The 24,553-nt window shown below is 39.1% G+C and overlaps 1 protein-coding gene across 1 annotated transcript in view; it reads left to right on the top strand.

Annotated features, from left to right (window-relative positions):
• MMP16 (matrix metallopeptidase 16) overlaps positions 1-20,737 on the top strand; it is a 294,816-nt gene extending 274,079 nt beyond the window's left edge. The window contains exons 9-10 of the mRNA XM_090040277.1: positions 4,124-4,239; positions 9,379-20,737. Of these exons, the coding sequence (XP_089896403.1) occupies positions 4,124-4,239; positions 9,379-9,713 (451 nt within the window). The 3' untranslated portion in view covers positions 9,714-20,737. The remainder of the gene's footprint in view (positions 1-4,123; positions 4,240-9,378) is intronic.
• The last annotated feature ends 3,816 nt before the right edge of the window (positions 20,738-24,553 follow it).

Below are 24,553 nucleotides of genomic sequence, written 5' to 3'. Positions count from 1 at the left end.
ATATTGACTTTTAATTGGTTTTAAATTTGCCACCTTTTAAATCTATTGAAAGTTTCGGACTGGAGAAAGCATGTTGCTGTTAGAGACTGAAAGAGCTCAGTCCGCTTAAATTATCAGAAAGACAATCAAGAATGACTTCATTAAGATTCATAAGTATTCTGCACCAGGAAAGGATATCAAGCCTCTAGACTAGCAGAAAAAGGCATAACAGGAACAAACAGCTAGAAGCAGAAGCCAGACAACTTCAAATAAAGAAGCACACATTTTTAGCAGTGAAGAAATTACTGAGAGAAGTGGTAGATTCTTCTGAAATGGAGAGTGTGAGATCATCTACACATGCATTTGATCTGGGATCAGTTTACTCGCAAGTAAACTATTCATGAGTAAATGCTTCCAGGGAGGCAGCTACACATCCAGGGAAGCGGGAGCACATTTGCTGCTAATGGCAGCAAATTGCTCTTGCTTTCTGGGGCCCTGGAATGGGCCCCTGCTGTCACCAAGGGAAGCTCTAGGCTTCTTCTGGGTAGTAGGTCAGGGGCTGGCAAGGAGCACCAGACCAGGAAACAGCTGTCTTCTGGCCAAGCTGTCTCCTGGCCAGGGCTGGGACATTGCACCCTGCCCCCAGGGGCTGCCTTCTGGCAGCAGGGAGCTCCTGACCCTGGCTTCCCAATCAGGAAGTCAGACAGCCTGTTCCCTGTCCAGCTCCATGAGTGTGGAGCTGGGCAGGGAACAGGCTGGGGAACTTCTTCCCACTCAGCTCTGTGAGTGCAGAGCTCAGCAGGGAACAAGCTTCTCAGCCTGTTCCATGCCCAGCTCTGTGCTCATGAAGCTGGCCAGGGAATAGGCTCCTGGCCCTCACTAGCAGGGAGCTTCCAGCACCAGCTTCACACCATGGTGTTGGCGCTGGGAGACCCTTATCTCCCAATGCCAGCTCTGCAATCACAGGGGATCTCCCAGCCCCTGCTCTCCAATCACGATCTTGGAGCAGGGTGCTTGGAGTTCCCTGCTGCTGAGGCAGGGGGACATGCCTGGGCTCTGGTGGCAGAGCCCACCCTGCGAGCAGGCAGCTCCTGGGTGCAGAGAGCAATCTCCCACATCCTGGTAGCTGGCTGACCAGGAGCAGATTTGCTTCCTGTCAGGCATCTAGACGAGCACTACTGCGCTTACTAATTGAAAGTAAATTTGTTACTTGCATTTGCAAGTACCAAACTTGTGATTATTGAAATTTACTGCATAGTAAGCATGTGCACATGTAGATGCATGTGCCTACTGTGCAAGAAACTACTACACAGTTAAGTGTCTTGTATAGACACACCCTCTGTGTTTTACATGTGCACAAATCCTTATTGAAAACAGGGAGATGTTGAGGCAGAGTGACACTTTAGAAATTAACTGGTTCAGAGATGATGACCTTTTGTAAACAACAACCTATTTTGTCAGATGCAATTTAATATATATAAAATTAATAGGGTTTTCTAGAAATTATATAGAAATCCTGTAGAGTTTTCTTTCTCAAGTTTTTTTTTTAATCATTCCTCATAATACCACAAGGAATATTATTATGTTAAGCTTTATAGGTTTGTTCAAAAACAAGTAGAAATGTTATTATTCTCTATTACAGTCTATGTAAGTTTGCGTAAAAGAATTAGATTTATAAATAATAAAGCTACAAACATATAAATACTATATTGTGTGGAGGGTATATAGCAGAACAGAATTTTACTTTAATGACCATCATATACACAAAAGTGGCTTGATTCAAGTGTTCACAGACAAAGATAATTAATCGTTCTTATAAGCAACAAATTACTCAAAAGAGTAAGGTTCAGACCTGAGGGCAAACTTGAATATGTCCTAACTCTTAATCAGAGTGATCTCCAAGGATCCTAGTTTTCTCTGTTTAAAAATCACAAATTCTTTGATTAAAAACCCCAAAATCTGTGACTAAAATGTAACACCACTGTATATATAGGTATCCATTGAACACAATGTTTTATTGATATATTTACAATTCAAAATATGGTGTAAAACATTTGGAAGCCTACCAGTGTCTCAATCACTATAATAATATAAATTCCAAATACTATAAATTTTAGTATTTCATTTGGGGGTTTTTTATCATGGAAAATCAGAGCTTCCTCTGCCCCTTTACTCACCAGGACACGGGTCCAGGCCCGTCACTCCCAAGCCACTGCCCCCCAAGCCCTGCCGGTGCTCTTCACTCCCCACCCACAGCTCCCTCACCCCTGATGGTGCCCCTCACTTCCTACCCACAGCCTCCCCACTTCAGCGAGCCTGGGCAGAGGGGGCCCCCAGCTGCCAGCGCTATGGGGCCAGGAACCTGGGTCCACAGCCCTCTGCCCCTTGCAGCAGCATCCAAGTCCTCTGGTTGCCACCCATGGGAGGCAGTGGCTCTATGGCAGAGCAGAGTGCAGCTCCTCCTCTGGCTTCTCCTCCCCTATGGGCGGCATAGCTGGAGCAAAGCCCATGGTGGTGGGGGTGGGTGCAGGCTGCTCACTGCCAACTCCTTGCCATGCTGCCCTCCCCTGGGCCTCTGTGGCCCAGTGGGTGGGACCCAGTGCAGCAGGGCAGAGCAGAGCCAGCCGGGGAGGCTCGTTGCTGTTTCTGGGGGCTCTGCACGACCATGACTTCCTGCCCCTTGGGCTGGGGGCTGGACCCAATGATCTTGTGAGGTCCCTTCCAGCCCTAATGTCTATGAAATCTATGATGAGGTGCCACCTGCCTGCCTGGCACCAGCAAGGGATACAACTCCATGCCACCACTCCTGCTGCTGGGTGAGCAGGGGGCACTTCGCCAGGGCAAGATGGGGTGTGCAGAGGCAAAGAGCTTCCCCACCTGGCCCCCCTCTGCACTGGGCTGTGGAGGCCCCAGGGGGAAGGCAGCAGAGCAGGGAACCTGCAGCAGGCAGCCTGGCCCCGCCCTGTGCACAAATCTGGGGGGCACATGCCCCCTCTGTCCCCCTGGGTGCACATGCAGTGGTGGGGAGCCAGTTCCTCCATCCCCCAGACGAGCCGCCCATGGCTCCGTCCTGCTCCCCACCAGGGCCCTGTGGCCACATATTGCAGCCATATATTGTGGCCCCAGGCCCCAAGCCCCACATACCACCACGGCTGGGCATCAGCCACAGCTCCAGCCCTAGCCCCAGCCCTGCCCAACTCACCCTCCCTCCCTCTGTATGGGGGCCTCAGTCTCCCCTTCCTCCCTACCAGACTTTCCTGCGGGAGCTGCTCTCCAGGCTGCCTGGTCGCCACGTGCATGTGTGAGCATGCATGTGCACATGGTGCTCCCTGCCTCTCCTGCTCTGTCCAGCCTGCACTTTTCTTGGTTAAAAGGGGAAATCAGTATTATTTCTGTTTTTCCGCGGGAAACAGAAAACCCAGATCCGTGGTGAGTGCTAAATAACATAATGTTCCATGCTTAAGCCATGAAGCAATATTTTCATAATCAAATACATATGTGTGTTATACTTTGTCTTGCTGCATGAGCACATAAGCTGAATATTAACTCTTCTTCTGTGTAAATTATATCAATTATTTATTCTTATTTCTCACAAGTTCAGGTTGCCTTGAACTTGTGTGCTGTATATTTCTGAATTAAACATTTTTACAGTCAGTGAGATACATAAGTTATAAAGAATTGTGTATCATTTCATACATATTGTATGATAATATAATGAAAAATGATTGTAATGCATGTACACAGTGGGTAGAGTTAAGCTTGCTACTGGAGCCTTAACTTTGAATTCAGTGACTTCTTTGTAATTAAAATCTCATCTGAAACATTTATGTAGCTTTTGCATATATTGTATCTTCTTGTTGCTGTGCAGAAGCCCTAGGCATTAGAAATGCTCCGATTATAAATAAGGTGCATGTTTATTCAGATGTCAAGCTAGAGAACTCTTTTATCTGCTGTGTACTAATTTGAAACAGCTGTCTAGTCAGCTTGTAGATTAAACTGATATAATACTTGGTAACATTTCTAACCAGGAGAAGTCTAGTTACCCTGCTTTCAGTCATTAAATGCACCCCATTGTTAGAAAGAAAATTTGTATATCCACTGCCATAATAAAAATTGTCCTTTTAATTTTTTTTCTATAAATTAGGTACTGGAGGTACAGTGAAGAAGTGAGCTCCATGGACCCAGGTTATCCCAAACCAATCACAATCTGGAAAGGTATCCCAGAATCTCCTCAGGGAGCCTTTGTCCATAAAGAAAATGGTATGCAAGTACTTTCTTGTTTTAGTTGCATTCTGCTGTCCATTTAGAGGTATAGAGGCAAAGGAGTTTTTTGCTACAGGTCTAGAGGCATGAGTTTAAGAGTCAGCTTAACTCTATATGTTACCCTGTAAACTGAAGATTCAGTTAGCCAGTTAGATCTGAGGTAGCCACATGTGCTATTGGCTACTGGAATTGTTATGCCTTAACTACGCTAGCCTAAAGGGCTGCTAGGCCCAGGACAACTTTTAAACTTGACCTAATGTTTCTTAACATGCATAGGTGTGACTGGCTAATTAGGGTGGTAGATTGGCTAAACATGTTTTTTTACCCAGAGGAAATATTTCATACTGTGGAACTGCTCTCCCTTAAACTCTGTTATATGGTTGTTTGATTGTTCTGTTTATAATTACAATGAAAGGAAGAGAAAGAGTTTTAATCTTCATATAATACATTTTAATTTGTGGTTGGGCATCTCGTTCATTTTGCTGCTTATTTTTGTTCTCTTCTTGATGTGAGTGTTTCATAAAACAGGCAGTGTTGTTAGTCACTGATGCAGTTCATCCAACATAAAAGCTATTACTTTCATTTGGAGTACTCTGGAGCAGAACCATGCTCTTCTGTTATAAGACTGGAAGTATCCTATACTATATAATGCATAGGTACAATGCACAGGGACCATGTATCTCAGCATGCAGTGCTATTACCTGGGCCAAGATGGAGCATCATATGGGGCAACCTAGTATCTCCAAAGGTTTCTCCTCCAACTGAATGAGAGCAGCTGAAATCTGTTCCATTTTATGCAAATTAAGTGCTACCCTTGGTCTACTGGCAATTTGCCAGTGCAACTGTAAATTAAACAAAGTTTAGACGCTTCTGATGTAAACAAAAGTATTGCTTATGCTCAGTGCTCATTGATGGGGATAAGTTTCTGATTGAGTTGTTTATGATTGAAGGATTCCCCCCTCCAACCTACACATCATTCTTGCAATCTTGTTTTCATTTCCCTTTAGTAGGTAGATGTATAGCTTACTTTTCTGGTTTCGGTCATTTCTTCCTCAAACTTATTTTACTAATTTGTTTTGGAAACAGTTTTCTCCAAAATATGCTTTATCACTTCCTTGATTTGTCTCTGTTTCACCCACCAGCAAAAACCCTTCTCTGATTCTGGCTAGTGTGTTCTTTTAAAATAAGAAAAGTAGGTTAAGTAAGATGCTGTTTTGCATATAAGTATCACACATGAGCTGACCTTCTGTGTGTATACATACATGTATACACACACACATATACATACAGTATATACATTTTTTCATATACACACATATACACAGGGGGCACATCTACACAAGACACTACATTACCATAACAACGACATAGCTCATTGCTATAGTGACATAGCATCAGGGGGCACAAACTGTAACGCTGATACTGTATGGCTGTAGCGATGAGCTACCTCGCTTTAGTGCATTGCTATAGCAACGTAGCTGCTAAAAATAACTGTGCCGCTGGAATGACGTGGTAACAAGTGATACTGTGCCATCATTTACTTCCTAAAGCAAGTATTAAATGACGGCGCAGTAACAACTGCACCATGGGGGCACATGTAGACATGCCCTTTGGGTTTAATATTTTCTCCCCTTAACACATTAGCATTTAGTTGTGCTTCTTAACAATACCTTCACATTCAAACAGATGAATCTCCAATGCTGCAGAGACAGGTCATGCAAGGAAGAATTGGTTCCAGTTAATCCATTTGATTTTAAAATGTATATTTTAGATTTGATTTTAAAATGTATATTTTAAAATATTTACCCTTTTAGTTTCATATTAAAAACAAAGTGAGGTTTGCCCATAGGCAGAAGATAGATGGGGCTAAACTTAATCCTCCAAAAAGTTAGTTGGAATCATGTTAAGAAAGATCTTGGACACCTGGCAACTCCAGATACTTTCTTGGTATGAGCCCACCATTTAGACAGCTTTAGAAAGCTTAAGCAGGTAGAAGTATGACAAAAAGCTGGAGATAGGCATGATTAAGTAATTAATGCTGGAGACATGAGGTACATGTTGGTTTTTCTGTTAAATTCTAGTAACCACCTTGAACAAAGGAATAACTTTGTCTCTTCTGTACTTTGTACAGTAATGGATTGTCTTAACTTGTAACTAAGTCAACTTCATCCCCTTTATAGGAACCTCTTTTCAGATGTTAAAAACCTCTAACAAATAGAGATTAAGATGACAATCCATGGGACAGATTATCCTGAAGATGCCTTTTGCTAGATCTTCCTCCTTCTTTGGAAGACTGTGGTACTGGTCACTGCTGAGACATGATTAGATAGACTTTGTCTGACGCAGAAATATATTTGGTTAGGAAATAGTCTGCCCATCCTGCAAGAATTTTCAAGCTTTCAAAACAATGTTCCTAGCCTGAACTGGGAAGAGAGAAACATTTTTTAAAATAAAAAATGTGAAAAAATGTCAGATTTGGTTAATCAAAGTGTGCCATTTTGATAATATTTATAAGTATTATTCCATTTAATATTTTTACTACACTTACATTTCTAATTGAAAAGTCATTTTGAACCCAAAATAGCCCTGTTTGTATCAGTAATGTTGAAATGGGAGGTTTAAACAGTTTTTAATTTTTTTTTTTTCAATTTAGCAGCTAGTTTCTGTTTTAACAAATCTGCATTTTCTGAAGCAAAAAAATTTTGGTTGAAAAATTCCTAACCAGCTACATATACTATATCTTCCTCTGATTTTGTCCCCTGTTCATTTGATAATGCAGTCTGAAATGCCCATAATTATCAGTATCCTTTCTATTCTCTAGACTTAGATTTTTATTGACATTACTGTGCTTTCTTAATAAAGCATTATTATGTTGAGGAAATTAATGTGATTCCCTGCTAAAAAATAATGACATTAAAAACTGCAACTTTGCATTTGTTAATGAGCAAATGTATTGGCTTCTGAGTTTAAACTACAGATTCCTTTAAGATATTTCAATGCATTGAAAACCTCAACTTTTGAACTAAATGTTGATGGCATAGTAATAATTATTGTGCTCTTTTATGCTGTATTCTGTTAGTAGGGAAGGCATTTCATGACCAAATATCCTAACAGCAGTTTTGATATAGTTCACTACAATTCTTTTTATCTAGCCAGTCATATACATTTCAAGCTAAAGCTACAGATATGTAGACATAGACACTCACAAGGTTTTTAATATTAAAACTGCAAGAGACCAGATAAAATGTATAAAAATATCTACTCAACTGTCTGGAAGATAATTAGAATGACATAAATAACTACTGCAAAAAGATGTTTTGAAAAAATCCTCACATTATAAAATGAATAACAGTAGTGGACAAAGACTTTATACAAAAAGTTTTGAGCAGGAAAAGTAATATTCTAAAAAAAATCCTCTTCCATATGTCTACAAAAAGCCAGCTTTTGCTGCCCTATGTAATTATTATTAATTCAAACATGGAGGGCTCCTCTACCCATGCAGGTAAAGGCACAATGGGATCTAATACATGATCCACACATTTGCATCTCCTGCTATGTCACACATGCATGGCAGGAGGTGTGATTGTGGGACGGTGCATTAGATCCCATTGTGCATTACTGCTGGGAGGGGGAGAGTGAAACCCATAGGGCTGGGAGATTGCAGCTGATGCAGTCTCCCTTTCCTCGGGGTTTCATGCACCCTCAAAGCTGGCAGATCATAGCAGCTGTGATTTCCGAGCCCTGGAGGTTTCATGCACTCTTCAGGCTCAGAGGTTGTGGCAGCCATGTTTCCATGCACGCTCAGGGCTGGGAAATCACAGCAGTGCCCCACAGCTGCCATGACCCAGCTGAGCGCTGTACTGGAAGGCACGCAATGGGGGCCCAGCATCTGCAGGTGCAGGACACGGAGTCCCAGAAGCTGTAGGTTGCTGCCAAAACCCAGAGTCACCAGCTGCTGGGGCTGAGAGTCTGAGTCACCTCAGTTACAGGACTCGTAGTCCTGATTGGGCATGGTGCACCTCTGTGGCTGAGAGTCCCATCAGCTGATGGGCCTCCCACCCACTGGGGAGACTCTCATACATGTGCAAGTTATAGTTGCTTGGAGTTTTTTATGGCATGATAGGTACTTTGCATGTGTAGCTGGTTTCAAGATAATTGTGCAGTACCCTTAATGCGAAGAGGGGGCCTTAATTGCTATTAATCTGACTTCCCAGAAAGCATTTTCAAAATGAAAAATTCTGTCCTATCCATCTTATTTTTCCTAGTGACCTTTAGCACTGTAGGAAATAACTTGAGACCTATAAAGATAAGGGCATTTCCTGCTGTTTGCATTCAGTTCACAAACAGTAGGAAGAAGTTCTTCCTTCTTGAAGGTTTGTTTCATGCCAGATCAATACCATTTTTCAAATAGGATAATAAAATGCTATAGGTTTTTGGCAGGGAGTCAGCTTTTCTTCATTTAAGCATGTTTCATAATTATATTGGATTGCATCTGAATGATCAAATACCAGCTACCCACAGAAAATTTGAAGCTAGGTACACCTGTTTTCTCTTGGCAACACTGTTGTTAGTTCACATAGTGCTCCTTGTTTCCAAAGTACATCAGTAAGCTGAAACGAAATTGAAGGTGGTCAGTTCCCATTTCAAACTAGGCTGGCACATTGTTGAAATTTGTTTGAATGGACCGTCTATAAAGAGAGGAACTGGAACTTCTTAAAGTGTTGGGACTCAGCCCTGGTATAACCTTGATTAAATGTTCAATTAGTAGGAAACATTTGTTCCTGCAGTTGTTCAAAATGGTTTCTCTGGGATTCCTTCCTCAGTATGTCAACAGATAAAAGACTTGATCCCAGCTTAATCAAATAAGAACCGTGAAATCTAAGAATTTTTCAAAAAATGAATGAAGTTCTTCCTTGAACACTAATCTGGACAAGAGGTTTCTTGGGAGCCATATACCTATTGCTAAGAACAAAAAGCTCCCGATCCTAAAATATAGTTCACTAATCCATGTAACTTTATTTTCTAGATTCTGAGGCTATGAAATAATTCAGTGGCATTTGCTCATATTAAACAGCTTAACTTCAGCCTTTGTAAATTATTGACATGACCCTGAATAATTGCACTTTTGTTTCCCAGGCTTCACATATTTCTACAAAGGAAAGGAGTACTGGAAATTCAATAACCAGATGCTCAGGGTGGAACCTGGATATCCCAGATCCATCCTCAAGGATTTTATGGGTTGTGATGGCCCAACAGACCGGGACAGAGACCGATACAGCCCTCAAGATGACGTTGACATTGTCATCAAACTGGACAACACAGCCAGCACTGTGAAAGCCATAGCCATTGTCATTCCCTGCATCCTGGCCTTGTGCCTCCTTGTCTTGGTTTACACTGTGTTCCAGTTCAAGAGGAAAGGAACACCCCGCCACATACTGTACTGCAAACGCTCTATGCAAGAGTGGGTGTGATGTAGGGTTTTTTCTTTCTCCCAGGAGTTTGTGGTAACTTGAGGTTCAACACAAGAGCTGTTAAGCAGTTTCCTAGCTAGGAATGGGCATCTGTCAGCCTGAATCAAGGCTGATCTTTAAAACCCAGGGGGTTGCCTGTCCTGCACATGAGTGGGGATTCACTCAACTAGGAAGCTTCCATGATACACAGTATCTGCCGTTTCTTCAGTCCTTTGTCTTTCTTTGTCATTCGATTCTAGGCCTTTCCTCTGCACGCTCAATACCCGATAAACTATCAGGATTAACTAATGAAGAGGAAAAAAAAAAAGAAAATTCTCTAATGTTTCTACTGTTTTCCCCACACAGCCTGTTCCCCTTTGAAAAGATTTTTGCTGAAAGTAATTTTTTTTTTAAATATAACAACACAACAACCCATAATTGAACTTTCAGGAAAGTGTGAAGACCCAAAACAGCTTTGTCTCCAAAGAGGATTGCTTTCTGTCTGCTAGGGATATAGTCCTACACTCCTACACACAATTTTTGTCAAGTGGGAGACCTGGATGACACGCAGGACTTCAGACTGTTTGGACAGCCATTTTCCAACAAACAAGGGGCCAAAATATCTGCAATATAGTAACAGCCTTAATGATACATTTTGTGTTTTATACAGCTGTTCTGAGCTATGTCCTCAATGTTTTAACACATTTATATTCATTTCTATCTTCAAACAGAACCTTTTTATTGATTTGTTTTGTTTTTGTTTGTTAATTTTCCTGCATCATTTTTTTCCCGAGCTATACCAGGCCAACTGCCCAGGCCTTTCACAGGTCTGTCAGAAACGCTCATTCCAAAGCATAGCAAAAAGCAGTATGTCTCTGAAGTGGATTGCAATGAACTAAAGGTAGAGTCATGTTTTAGAGAAAAATTGACACTGGGATTACATAGGTGTAACCCTTTGAGAACTATTGGATCAGTTTCCAGAGTCCGATGGATGCTAACCTGGGTTGCCATGAAATTACAGGACTGGGCAGATGTGGTATTTGGAAATACAGGTTAAAATACATTCAGGTTTTTAAAGCAGATTTCCTGTGATTGCAAGTAAAGGTTTTTAGTTACTTGCATTATTGGTAAAAAAATAAAATAAAATAAAATATTTATAGCAAATAAATACGAATTAAACTATATTTGCCAGCTACTTTCTGGTTAAATAAACCAAACTTATTTTACTAATGTCTAGCACTTAGACAGGATTTTTGAACCAGCTACAGTTTTATAGCTTACACATATTGAAATTCTGTTTTAAACTATGTTGCATGATAATTCAATTTGTCTTGGTACATGAATACACAAAGGTAGAGTTACAGTAACAAAGGAGAGCTAAAAATGATGACTCTGATGTTGCATGAGTATTCTCTGGTGCATTACGTATTGCATGTTCACCATAGTTCTCAAAGGGTTAGTCAAATCTTTGGCATTTAGCCGTACATTAAATCACTGACAGAGCCAAGGGACCACCAAAGCATTTTGTCTCTTGTGTAATTTGTGCTAATAGCAGTATTGTCATTTTCATGTGACCTGCAGAGCAGGTTTGTATCAATATTTTTTTCCTAGAGAAAAGTCACCAACTGACAGACCTCTTTATTGATTTTAAGAGCTGCTTCTTGCAGTGATAGGCTTTACAGTCGCTGGGCTGTGAACTTATTAAAGATGGTCAGAACGAATGCACCCCATGAGTCAGACACCTGGCTTTTTATGAAAGCCAGGATTTGAGGGGAGTAGCTTTTGAAACAATGAACAGCTTGCCTTGAACTTGATTATTGATCTGTTGACTGTCATTACCATGTTAAACATTGTCTTCTGTGAACAGATTCACTGTCTGAATTTCCTTAAAGTGTACCATCCTATGTCTTTGCTCTTTGACCTTTAACTTGCTAACTGGCACAAACTGAGGGGAATCTGGTGTTACAAATCAGTTTTGATTGTTTTTTTCTTTTTAAAAGGCCTGATATTCATTATCCAAGGTTATAGAAAGCATTGAACTGTTTTCTTAGAAAAGGAAGTGACAGCAACAAAAATATTTATGGTAGATCTGTCAATGGATATTTTGCTATGTATACATGCACACTCTAAAAATGAACTACAGTAGAAGTGAATTTTTATTAGCTTGAATACAATTTTCAGTATAAAATGAGTCATTTCTACAAATAAGTAGTTATTAATGACAAACATAGGAAAAATACAAAATACTTGAAACAGTCAGCACTGGCTTTTACATAAAACAAAATTTTTATACTAGAGTCAACCAATTTCTTACTGATTTCCTAATCTACATTACTAGATCATTTTTTAGAGAGTGTAGGTATATATACATATATATATATTATTATTATTATTTTGGTAATGGATAGCTTGACTGCCTTGAATTTATATTTATATTGAGCATAGCATGAAAAAATAGTATGCCTTTTTTGTTCAAGTACATGATTATATTTTGATTTGAGGACTTATTTTAAGATCATGTGTGGCATGCTATAAAGCATTGCAAACTGTTATTTCTTAGAGCATAAACAGATATATGTACGTACAGCTAAAAAATGAACAGTTACAAAAGAGGTATAGTTTTACAGTAAATATGCAATGCAGGTGGCGTTATGGAGATGTTTTGTAGAGGTACTGTATACTGTATGTTAGAAGTGCACCAGTATCAGCCCATAGCATTGCTGCCATAAATCCATTTCAGTTGTTGCTGAAAATTTAGAGTTTAGTCATAGTTACAGAGCATAGGATAATATTTACTGCACATCAGCTCATTCAGTAAATTCAAAAGACTATGCCTGTCTGTCGTATATTTTTAATCCACTGAGTGACTTGTGTTGTCAGCAAACAGCTATAAATTTATGTTCTGCTACAGACAGAACAAAATAATTCATACTTTTCTGATTTTGCCCCTTGGATAGTTGGTGGAAAACACTGACAAAAGTATTTAATCTGCATTTGATTTTCCTCTGCAGTAGGAAAACTCAACAATGTGATATTATCTTTAAAACAGAACAGCATTTTATCTGTTTTCTGACTCACCTGGAAATTTCACTTCATTTTCAAAGTCTCTCTCATGGCAGCTTTGACTTTTTGTGCAACTATTTCCCTGAGGATAATGAAGTGCTGAGCATGTTGACTTGTGCATTGATAGGGTAACAAAAATGTTTGTATTTGGAGAATTTAACTTACAGTAATTATGCAGAAAGGTAAGTGTGATAATCTAGTGCTCGGTACAACATAGATACATGAATGCATAATAACTTGATTCTTCAATCTATTTTCTTTTACTTAAAAGTGCATATATATATATATTATATACAGAGAGAGGGATAATAAGAGCATTGTACTGGCATGTTTATGCCATGCAGGCTAAGGTTGTGTCAGCATTTCTATGGTATACTTCTATTTCAATAGGTTATAACACAGCCATTAAAATTTGCTTCAGGCTTAAAGATCTAGGAATAATTTGTGTTTGGCTTAGTATCCAAAATATGTGTGAGGTTGTTTTAAATTATAGGTGTTCAGCACAAATAAATTTTTTTACTGGGTTTAGTTTTGAACTTGTATAAGTCAAAAATAGTTTATAATTTAATAAAATGAAATTTGATAAACAGTCGGGACCCAATAGGGTCTAGAATTATTAGCATCAGTGGGGGGAAAAATAAAATACCTGCTTTGAGTTCTGAAATTCTCATTACTGGTCATGTTCAGTAACATTTTTTGTAATGTTTTTAATAGACATCTCCATATTAATATTGTTACAATCCATATTGTGAATAACTACAATATGAAAAATGGGTTTTGTCAATCTGCTACAGGCTATTAAACTGAATGTAGTAGGTTTCTTAACTCTAAAGTCCAATGTCTGTGTTATGCAGGAGGTCAGATGATCATAATGGTCCTTTCTGGCCTTCTAACCTATGAATTTATGAAAAAAGTTATTTACTATATGCAGAAATTAACTTTTACCAGAAAAGAAATTTAAGAAAATATGTACGCCAATGTTTACTTGATGGGCTGGAATGGAGATTCAAAAGGGATCCAGAGGAGCCCTTTCAGATCTCCTGAATAAATACAATACACATTTTATAACATCCTATGGACATTTTATCTTTATTTATCTTTTTCAGAGAAGGGTTGGGGGATCATGTTATAAATCTTAAAAAACAAAAGAAGAAAAGGTTTAGGTTATGAAACAAATGACAAGAGCTAGGAAACTTCAGAGTTAAGAGCCAGACTCCCTTTATCTCATAACTTGGTTTATGTTTTACCCTCCTCCCAGAATCCCTATCCCAATAAGTATAAACTATAAGATTTAACTTCAATTTCCTCAGCTTTTTGTTAGCTTATGTCACAGTTAGTTAAATGTAGCTTTTGGTACCTATTTAGATCGAATCAAATTCTGGCTTGTTGGTTGGAAAAAGTGCATAGAGCAGAAAAGTAGATCTGCCTAGAAGCAATGAAAGCATAACATTTTTATTTAGCTTTTTTCACATTTGCATTCTTGGTGGGGCAAGGCTTGAAAAGATGCATAACAGACTCGGCAGTGCATGCTCCATATATTATGCATTCAACTGTCACATGCATGGTAAAAGAAATTGAAACCATCACAGTAGGACCAGACGAAAGCACAATATCAGGGGTCTCTCCGCTGCAGACCCACAGCCCATGTAAATTCAGGCTTGGCCTATCTGCTAGTTTGGCATTGGGTCCAGAAATGGATGATGCTATGTTGAGGCAGAACAACTTCATTCACCCGTCCAAGAAGACAGTAAAAGGAACCAAGAACAGGACCGGCTGTTTTCTACATTTATATGTGACCTTTTGGGTATACTACTTAGAGTCCCACAAACAAATGACTGCAGCACCATCAGCTACCTAAAAAGGCATCCTTAGAAAGGGCAGCATGGTCAGATGTCTAACTGGAGGTCAAATTAGGGTGTAAATCATATTGTTCCCAGACATATACTAAGGAACTGATAGTCACAATTAGTGATACAGCAAAATCATTATTGACACACACTGTAACACTGAACATACTTTTTTAGTTCACAGTATGCTGCTTGTAGTGGCATAATAGTGGCCGTTTAAGATGAGGCGGATCCCCTGGAGTGAATGCGCGCGCGCGCGCACACACACACACACCCCCACACACCCACACCCACACACCCATATAAAAGTAGCAACCATGGCATACTCAGTGTAGATCAACAGAGCTTTTCTTATTATGCTCCTATTACTAAACATCATGATAACACATGATCATTTCTCATTTGTCTTTTTCATTCTTGTGTCCTGCCTAATATTTGACACAAAGCTTGAGCTGATATGGAGAGGCATTGGTATCAGTTGAAGTGTTGCACCCCATAACCAGTATTAACAGTCATGATCAGTATGTTACCATCAGTAGTTTCAATAGTTTCATGTAATAGCTGACCCCAGGACACCTTCTACTGTGACAAACCTAGAAACCGTATGTTGCAAGGTTATATGATACATATATGAATAGCTAAGAAAGCTCACTGATGATCTGAGTTCCAGATGCCTGAGGAACATTAGTGTGTCACTATTGTAATCGCTGCCTTATCTTACCACTGCCTAAGACCATTGTTCCAAAGTTAATCATAGAAACATGCTTAGGAAATACCGTTTTCTCCTAATATACATAAGTTTTAGCATCTCGGCTACCAATTTTTGTCACTTTGTTAATGTTTGTGAATGCAAAGTGAGTACAAAATTATTAGATACAGCATCCCCTGGCATGGAACACACACTGAGCATAGGCATGGTATTGAAAACCTTATGCACTGCTGTAGTCTTGCAGTGTGTGATCAAGGAAGTGCTACAGAATGATGAAACTGAACACACCAGTAATAGCTACTGAAACAAGTATAATTACTGGAGAGTATTAGCTATACCTCCCTATTCATGCACTGCAGTGTAGAAAGGATACCACAGGGAAAAGACACACATGGTAACTCTTACGTACTACTCTTTCTGCCTAGAAAGCTATGCAACATGACTTCATAAGCTTGTGCATAATGGCAGCATCCACAGATCATTATTGGGATGAGCAATCCAGACTACCATGGAGTTTTGATTAGTCAATAGTAACCCTGACCTTGTCAAACTACAGGATCTCATATTAAAAAATGTCTGTTCCATGGCATCAGCAACAGTGGCATGTGGGCACTCATCAGCATGTCTTTGTTTCCTTTTCCTTAATGTTTGGATGGGGTGCAAACCTGAATTTAGCATCTCTCATCAGTCAGTTCTTGCAGTTATAATGTACAATGAACAGTTGCTCCTGTTTCATTAAATGATACTAATATATAAAATAATACTACTTATTCAGTGGCCTGTCCCCGCAGTCCAATCTACAGCAACATCCTTTCACATCCTTTCAAGTGGTCTAATAAATAAATGCCGTTTATGCTTTCCCTTTGTATCAATATGGGGATGTGTTCAGATATCCATGTAACAGCTCTGTTTGCTACACTCCAGAAAAAAATGAGTTATCAGTGTCTGATAATACATCTCATCTCTCACCCATTAGGAACACCATACTTTCAAATCAGTCCTCTGCTAATAGAAGTTAAGCATTTACAAAGGATAGTGAGTCACATTGTACAGTCACATTTTTTCTGATACATTTTTTCTCATTGCATTTACATACTAAAGCTCTACATTCATGACATAGATAGTTGCATATACTGTACTCCCATCAGTTATTAATCATGTATATACTGTAGTGACCCTTAATAGATAGTTTGGCACCACCATGACAAAGAGCCACACTACCTATGCCTATGATGAACCAGTTTGTCATTCCTAATTTGAGATGAAGTGAGATTACTAATAGTGCTCACACTCTTGTATGGAATGATACCTGGGCATATCTAAGTAAGTGCTATTAGAAAATGACATACACTGAATTTAAGTGCAAACTGGTACACCCACCATTTGTTCTTTTCATAGCTATTGCAACATAAAAATGAAAGCTGACCTGCTGTTCCTGATCACATTATCTCAGCAATGCCAGTAATGTTTGACTCCTTGTTTACAGTCCAATAAAAGATATCACCTACAAAAATCCTTGCTTTTTGCATGTTTTCTGGAGCACCAAGGCTAGATCACTCCAGCATGACCACTCTTTGCTTATGTCAAGTGTCTGAGTGTATAAAAAGGATAAGTGTATTAGGATGACAATCATAATGGGATACATTCCAGAAGACGTCAATGGCCAGTAGTGCTGTTGTGATCATATGCTACCTTAACTGTCATGATGAGACTACATTTCATATATGTGTGATGTAAATTCTGGTTTCTGTCTACATATCTAACTGCTCCTTAATGAAAGCATATGAGCAACTGATGTCAAACCATAACCATACCCCTAAAGCTAGACACTACAAATTTCAGTACCCTACAGTGGCCACTGTTGGTTATTAATATCTGTGGTGACGTGAATTGGAAGTAATTGAGGTAATATTATTAAAATCATGTTAGCATCATTCTCATGTTAAACACTGATACACAATTTGGGCAAGATTCCAGTTTTCAAGAATTCCACAGTGGTATCAAACATCTATTCAATATTTATCCAGTTGACACTGCTTTATTTCTATAACACTCTTGGTGAAACATCTACAAGTAAGGTTCACTCAGTATTACTGTCTTATTTGTAACTGGATGGAAACAAGCCTATAGAATTTTACCGGTGTCTACATACTCATTGTACAAAATATGTAACCCCTTAGTTTTGAGGGTGGTAGTCCTTGGTTCACAATTGTGATGAATGCAGTTATTCACCTTCACCCTGAATTAATCTATTCATGAACTGTTTCTTCCATTATTGCCAGTGTCCACAGCTGAGTCAAACAGGCAGTCATTCAGTTCAAAAGATGCTGACAGACATAAAAGTATTAGCATGGGCACCCGATCATTATGCTTCTCTAGGAGAAGATGCCAACCACCAAAAAGAACAGTTTAGCCCCCTGCCTGAAACCAGTTTGACAGGAATAAAGAAACCTCATTTTAACTATGCCCAGAGTTGCCTTCAACCACTGCCTTGAAAATTTTATATAAAATGTATGCTAGAGAAAGTCTACTAGAACATCGGTATCAAGTGGTTATTGAGTAAGGGCCTAATAATCTCTTTCAGGCTATCACTAAGCAACAATGGGCACCAGCAACAATGCCTCCAATATTGTTCCCTCTTGATGTTATTAACCATGAAGTGAAAAGGTGGCAGCAAGCCCAAGGGCTCTTTAACACATTTAGCATAAAACTGACTGAAAATGTACTAGAGAGAACTTGTCATTTATCCACTCCAGCCACAGATCTTTCCATATAGATTTGATCAAGCCAATTTTAATCCAAGTTTTAAAAAAACTTGTCATGGTGAGGAGCACTTGACTGAAGTATGCACAAGCCTCTCATCCATTGTTTTTCTCCAACATACTTTTCTACAGGTTGGGTGATTTAGCTAGAATAGTAAGACCCAACCTGTTAATTACATAGATTTGGTGGAGGAAATACAATTTTACTATTTGGCCATACAGAGGGGAAAAAAGCCTGTCAGAGAGAAATCAATTTTTTGGTCTACCAGGAGTGTGATGGTTACTCTTGTTATTCAAGCACACACTATGTACAAATTTAAAGCTCCCATGCATCTTCCACTGCAATGATGCTACACAATTCAACACTCCAAACGTATCCATGTCTTACGGTGCCACATTTCTTATCTCCTGGTCAGATTTATTACATCCATGGATTCACAATCAGAGTCAAACGCCCAAGTATTTGATCATGAATGTTAATTTCTGTTGGCAATTCTCATTTTCTAAGCCATTCTAAAAAAAAAATGTCTTGTTCATGTTACATTAGCCATCACAGAGTGGATCGCTATGCTTGGTTTCACACACCTTTTGTTAATGATGCTAAGGCAGCAGCATATTGTTTTGCTGTCAATCAATTGTGGTTCACTCATGTCAGGTCTTGTGTTTGCTGGCCAGTCCAGAAGGCTGTATTTCAACAGTGCTTGCATTCCTTGTGGCTCCATTCATTGGGTTTAACCTTTTTTCCTTGCACTGTTTTTCCTTGTGTGCTACGTACTGATGCCCATCGACTGTGTTGAAGATAGGCAATCTAAAATGTTGTGATAAATTGGTTCATTCATACACATCAACCATATCTGTTTCAGGGTTAAAGCATATTGAGCAACATTATTAGATGTAAAATGCTTTCCTGTCTAGGCATTTTGTTTTCTAATCCCTAGTAATTCATACTTGTTGATAACATTTTTATGCACATCTCTCTGTGACAATTGCTACCACACATAAGGGTTCAGGACACTGGCAATGTTAACTTGCAGCTTTCAGGGACGGCCATGTGTCTGGATGTTGTAGGTCTATAGTGTGACAGAAAAGTTTCTGGATGCACAGAAGCTGGTTGGAAAAATGAATGCCTGTTCTTTGCTGACTCTAGTTAAGGGCTAAAGTATCTGATACAGGGGCTGGCTTTGCACAGGAGGTTGTCAGTCAGGGTTTAGCATGTATTTATATGATAGGTTTGCATTGTTTTGCATACTCTTTTTGTATCTACTGCTTGTTCCTGAATGGCATCCTGCTTACCCTGCAAGCTTTCTGCCCTGCTGTCTGTCATAACTTGATTGCCTCTTCAGTTCTGGTTGTTACATGTTGGGCTGATCTTAGCAGCTTTTTAGTTTTCCATCTAGTTCCCATTAGCTGCTCAATGTGGTACTTGCTTCAAAAACTGATTCAGTCCTGGCACGTTAAGTACTGGTTAATATTTCTTTCTGTGTTGTGGTATGTTTTCTTTACTCTGTCTCTGAGACAAAATTATCAATCTCAGTGAGGTTTTCATATGTGGACATGGCTTTTGGTATGGTTAGGACAGATTTGCATGTATTTTTACACATAACATAACTCACATTTGGATAAACCATGACTCTTTTCAAGCTCTGCTCTCTGACCCATACAGCAGTTGATCAGATAATTTTACAAAGTCCTACAAATATTTCAGAATATAAACATAATGATTTTGTAGCGTGCTGCACATTTTCTCACCATATTCTTTTTTGCTGCATTGACACACATGCATTCCATGCCAGAATTTGCCTCATTATGTGTGTTAGAAAAAAAAGGAGCTGGAACATTTACTGGCTTTTTGCAACTAAATTTCATCTTATTATATTATATATATATGTATTTTTTTTTGGTTCACACAGCATTCTATACAGTAACCTTTTTATAACTGGCATATGTTATTCTTTCAGGTAGCTTCTACTGACAAACACAAAGCTTGTTTGTGTGCAAATGCAAGGCTGACTAAATGGTGCTAAAGTGTATTATGACTGTCAGATATAATCAGGCAAAATTTTGTGGTGCTTAGACTGATTTTTTTCATTGATTTTATTAATCAATGCATTGAACAGTGTTTTATTATACACAAGTTGTCTTTTATTAGTAAATCAAGGCCTCATAGTGCATTGTTAAATGGGTTAATTAATCTACGTAACAGCTCACCAAGCTATTATCTCTTTAACTCCTTATAATGTTGCGTCATTAAAGGTCAAGGGGTCATGATATTAATCGCATTGCTGTAGACCATTAACATGACTGAACATTTTCAACAAAGAACTTATGTTTACAATGCTAGAACCCTTTGACTGCTGCGGCAACCTTTAACCACAAAAAAGTCACATGCTAGAATCATCACTATGGTTCTTGCCATGGCAATCAAAGAGTTAAGGGCTGTGCAGTGATTTGTTTTATATTTATTAATTTATATTTATTTTTGTTTTCATTTGAGGAGGGGGGATTGGGGTAGGGCAGTTCTTGTCTGCTGTAAGTGTCTTAACCAAGGGGAGGGGTAAAATGGCTTTTTTATACTATTGCATCTTATGTACTTACCATTGTTTCATTGTGTTGTAATTAAAAAAATTCTGTCAATAAATAAGAAAACAGCAAAAAAAATTTTCTTAAAGGCATTGTGTTTTTATTCATTCTGTATTACTCTGTGTGGTTCCATTACCACTCCTTAGGTCCCATATGGAATTGCAGCCAACCACAACACCAAGGAAGAAAAGGAAGCAGACAGTGACGCTGCTTAAAGATCCCCTGTTTGTCTCTGCATGCAAACTGGGAAGAATCACTTAATTTTCTAACAAAAGCTGAAAAGAAAGGATGAGACAGAGGATAAGAACACATTTTTTACAGAGAATAAGAACACATTGTTAATGGAGAGATTGTGCTAACTTCCTGTGGGCCTTTAGTTATAACCACCATAAAAGTTACATAAAAGAGCTGATTTTTTTCAATTTCCTGGGTGGGTGAAAGGAAAAAAACCACTAGGATCAGTGTAAATGAAAAATGGAGTCTAATTGTTCAGATTGGGGGAAATAGCTGAAGAGACTTCTACCAGGACTCTGCTTTTCCTGAAATAGTTTTCATATGGGGGAGTATTCATATATGCTCGCGGGTCTGTAAATAAAATGTGGTGAAGGCACTGGATATATGAGCTCTTGTAACATTCAGAGCAGGGGCTTGATGTGGTCTAGGTTCCTCCTGTGTCACCAGAAATGTATTTCTTTTCAGGTCATAAGGAGTTGAAGAATGTGATGTGTGTGCATTCAAACACATTTCCTTTGGGAAGCCAGGAACATAGCCAAAACGACTGGAAACAAGCTGAAGGGCTTTAGTACTTCTAAAGCTTGAGAGTTTCTGACAGTTGCAAGAGGAGTTTTGTCAGGGGATGATCCAGCACTGCAGAGCAAACTCCAACCAAGTCTCTGACCTACCACAAACGTCATCACTTTTCATTCTAGATGGAAAACACAGCTGCTTGCCTCGTTCTTTGCTAATATTATTTTTTAAATCCATGCATGGTTTTTCCACTTCAGGAAAAGAAGAGAGACAAAGAATGAACCCTGGTGAATAGATGCTGATCATGTCACTCAATACTATATAAGAAGGTATTCACATACCACAGTAATGAGCACAGTATAAATCCATAGAAAAATAGAGAGAAAAGTCATTATTGGAGCTGAATCTGGAAAGAACCTGATAAATGGAACAGCAATTATGAAAAGAATGGCAAGGAGAATATTGACGCTGAGGTTGCTTAAACTCAAATCTTTCAAAAACAAAAGGCTTTTGGTTAATTTAGGACATCAAAAGCTGAAAAGCTTGTTAGTAACAAGTCCAGTGAATCATAACAGAAGAGTGCTAATGTGTCAGTTAAGATTCCAAAAATTGTTTCCAGTTGTATCTTGTTTTTATATGCTTATTATTCTCAGAAATGTTTGTTTTTTATGGTTGAAATTTTGCAGAATCAAGTAAGACTTGATTTTGGGCAAATATAGGAGTTTGGTCTTTAGGAATTGCTGCTTCTTATAAAGTTTAGGTCATCTAATCAGGAGATAGAAACAATACCCTGTGATGTAAGTGATCCATCAGATACCATGTATTGTGAGTAACACATATTTATAGTGACACCTTACCGACAACCCACAGGCTACTTGTTCAAACAATTGCAAACAGTGAATAAATCCATAAAAAACACAACCTGTCCATGAATAATTTGCAAAGGGCTAAATTTACCGGGTAAATTATTTATTAGAAGTACTTCCTCCAGCTCTATAAAGAGTACAATCGCAAATGCATGACAGGAGTGTTCCAGGTTAGACATTAAATGCCTTTGCACAATTATGTGGGTGCCTGCCTGAAGAATGTCTCACTCAACTGCTCACTAAATATTGTATTCAGTCCTTAATTTAAAAATACACACAAAAGCCCTTTTTTTTCTCTCCCACTGGCTTTATATTAGTTATTGTTAATAAATGGATATAATTTTGATACACAGGGTTTAATCAAAAATCCTAACAATTGTGACCCTCTGACTGAAGCTGGAATTTCCCTTGTGTTCAGAGTATTTTGTTGGTCGCCACTGCTGCCTTAAAAACAAGTGATAGTCCCACAGAGAACAGCTGAGCTGTGTACTGACTCATTGTCTGCAGTAGTTCCCACCTAATGTAGCTACCTACCTCTGTCCTCCATAGAGGACACAGAAAACAGGAGGTAATGAGTAGAGAAAAAAAGCAAAGTGAAAAGCTTGTATGCACAGGGAAACATAGTTTACACCCCTCTGGACTATGTCCCCCAAAAGAGGTCCAGTCAACATTTATTGAAAAGTCCCTAATGAGATCAGATCAGGATGTAGCACTTTTCCATTTCAACTTCCTCATCCACATACAAGTCTTTTGTTTAGTAACTAAAGGTGTTATAAATGCACCCAACTACTTTGAGATGTATGGTAAAAATGCATCCTAGAATGAAGAGTGCATCCAGAGGTTATATTGTTTTTTGAGGTGTTTTTATATGGATATTTGGTTCCTGGAAAGCTTCCAAGCTGAAATGGTCACCTGTACCACTGCACTGTTCAATATATTGATGTAAAATTTGGTTTGAAATTTATTCAGCCCTTCACAAGTCACTGCAAGAAACACCTCCTAAAGAGCATGTTTAATTGCCCAGATGTTTGTGCAAAATTACTGTCATTAATCACAGTATTGATTATGTTTCTTCTGTTTTCTAGCATTTTTCTATTTTTAAATGTTTCCCTGAAGTGACATGAGAGGCAGCCTTGTTATCCGTGACTTGCTAGTCTGTTTTCTAATTGATAGATGAAAGATTCATTCTGCACTGTTTCAATCTGCCTCTTGTATTGTAGTTTGTAAATATTCTTTGTTTTAATTTTAACACAGAGCAGGGTATCCACACCATCATGAGTGACAGCTATGATTCTGCTTCTACATTAGGAAGAATTCCTGGCAGCATCCTACTGCATATCCTTGTTCCTAGTCATTGTTCTCTGGTTTGCTCAGGTTAGAAGGTAGCACAGTACAAACACTTTCTACTCACCTTGTTCCTTTTCCAAGGAAGTTCTATATCCTCCACCTAGAATTCCCAAATTCCACATGGGAAATTTAGACTCAGCACTGCAGTGCGTGTTTTTAAGTGCCCTATCACCTGTGCTCTTGTGTGTTCAGTTAGCTGTGTTGTGCAGTGTGATAGTTAGGGGAATGCCTAGTTTATTTTACAAGATTATGTTATACACCTAGGGTCAGATCCAAATCATTCCTAAATAAGAAGTGGACAGAATTTAGCATCCAGCCCCTACACTACCACATGTTCACCTACACATATATGGACCCTTCTCCAGTGGCAATGACCACGTTAGTGCCTACGTGTCTCAGTGCTGAAAATTTCTCTAGATGCATAAATTTATAATTCTGAGCATTAGAAATTATCCAATCAAGGTACATAGGTACCTAAGCCCATTGCAATCCAGATCAGAGCTAGTAGGTGCTTGAAAACGAATAAAATCCCTCATCTAGCAGACATCCATAGAGCACACCTATTGACTGACTGACTCCAACAGCACTGGGTTCAGTACAAAGCACAGCATGCACAGGCACTTTCACTTGGAAATTCATCTAGGTACACACATCTTACACAATAGCCTGATAATTAGAACACTTATCCATGAAGTGGTTTTAGACCAAGCTCAGCCTCTAATGGCATTCAAATTCACAACTTCCACTTACAGGGAGAATGCCCTAATCAGCAGAGGTATGACAAGCAGTATTTGTGCCCTAGGCAAACCCCATGGTAGAGGGAGACAGCAGGGGGGGGAGGGGTGCCACTGCATGCTGGAAGAGAGGAGGTGCCAAAAGCAGGAAGCCTGAGGTATCTGACCTACTCTGGGGAACCAGAAACAGTCCCTGGCTGCTGTTA

This window comes from Crocodylus siamensis, chromosome 3, assembly GCF_052110815.1.
Source record: "Crocodylus siamensis isolate JL-2025a chromosome 3, ASM5211081v1, whole genome shotgun sequence".
Taxonomy (NCBI): Eukaryota; Metazoa; Chordata; order Crocodylia; family Crocodylidae; genus Crocodylus; species Crocodylus siamensis.
Note: the sequence above shows the minus strand (reverse complement) of the source record. Positions and strands in the feature narration are given on the sequence as shown.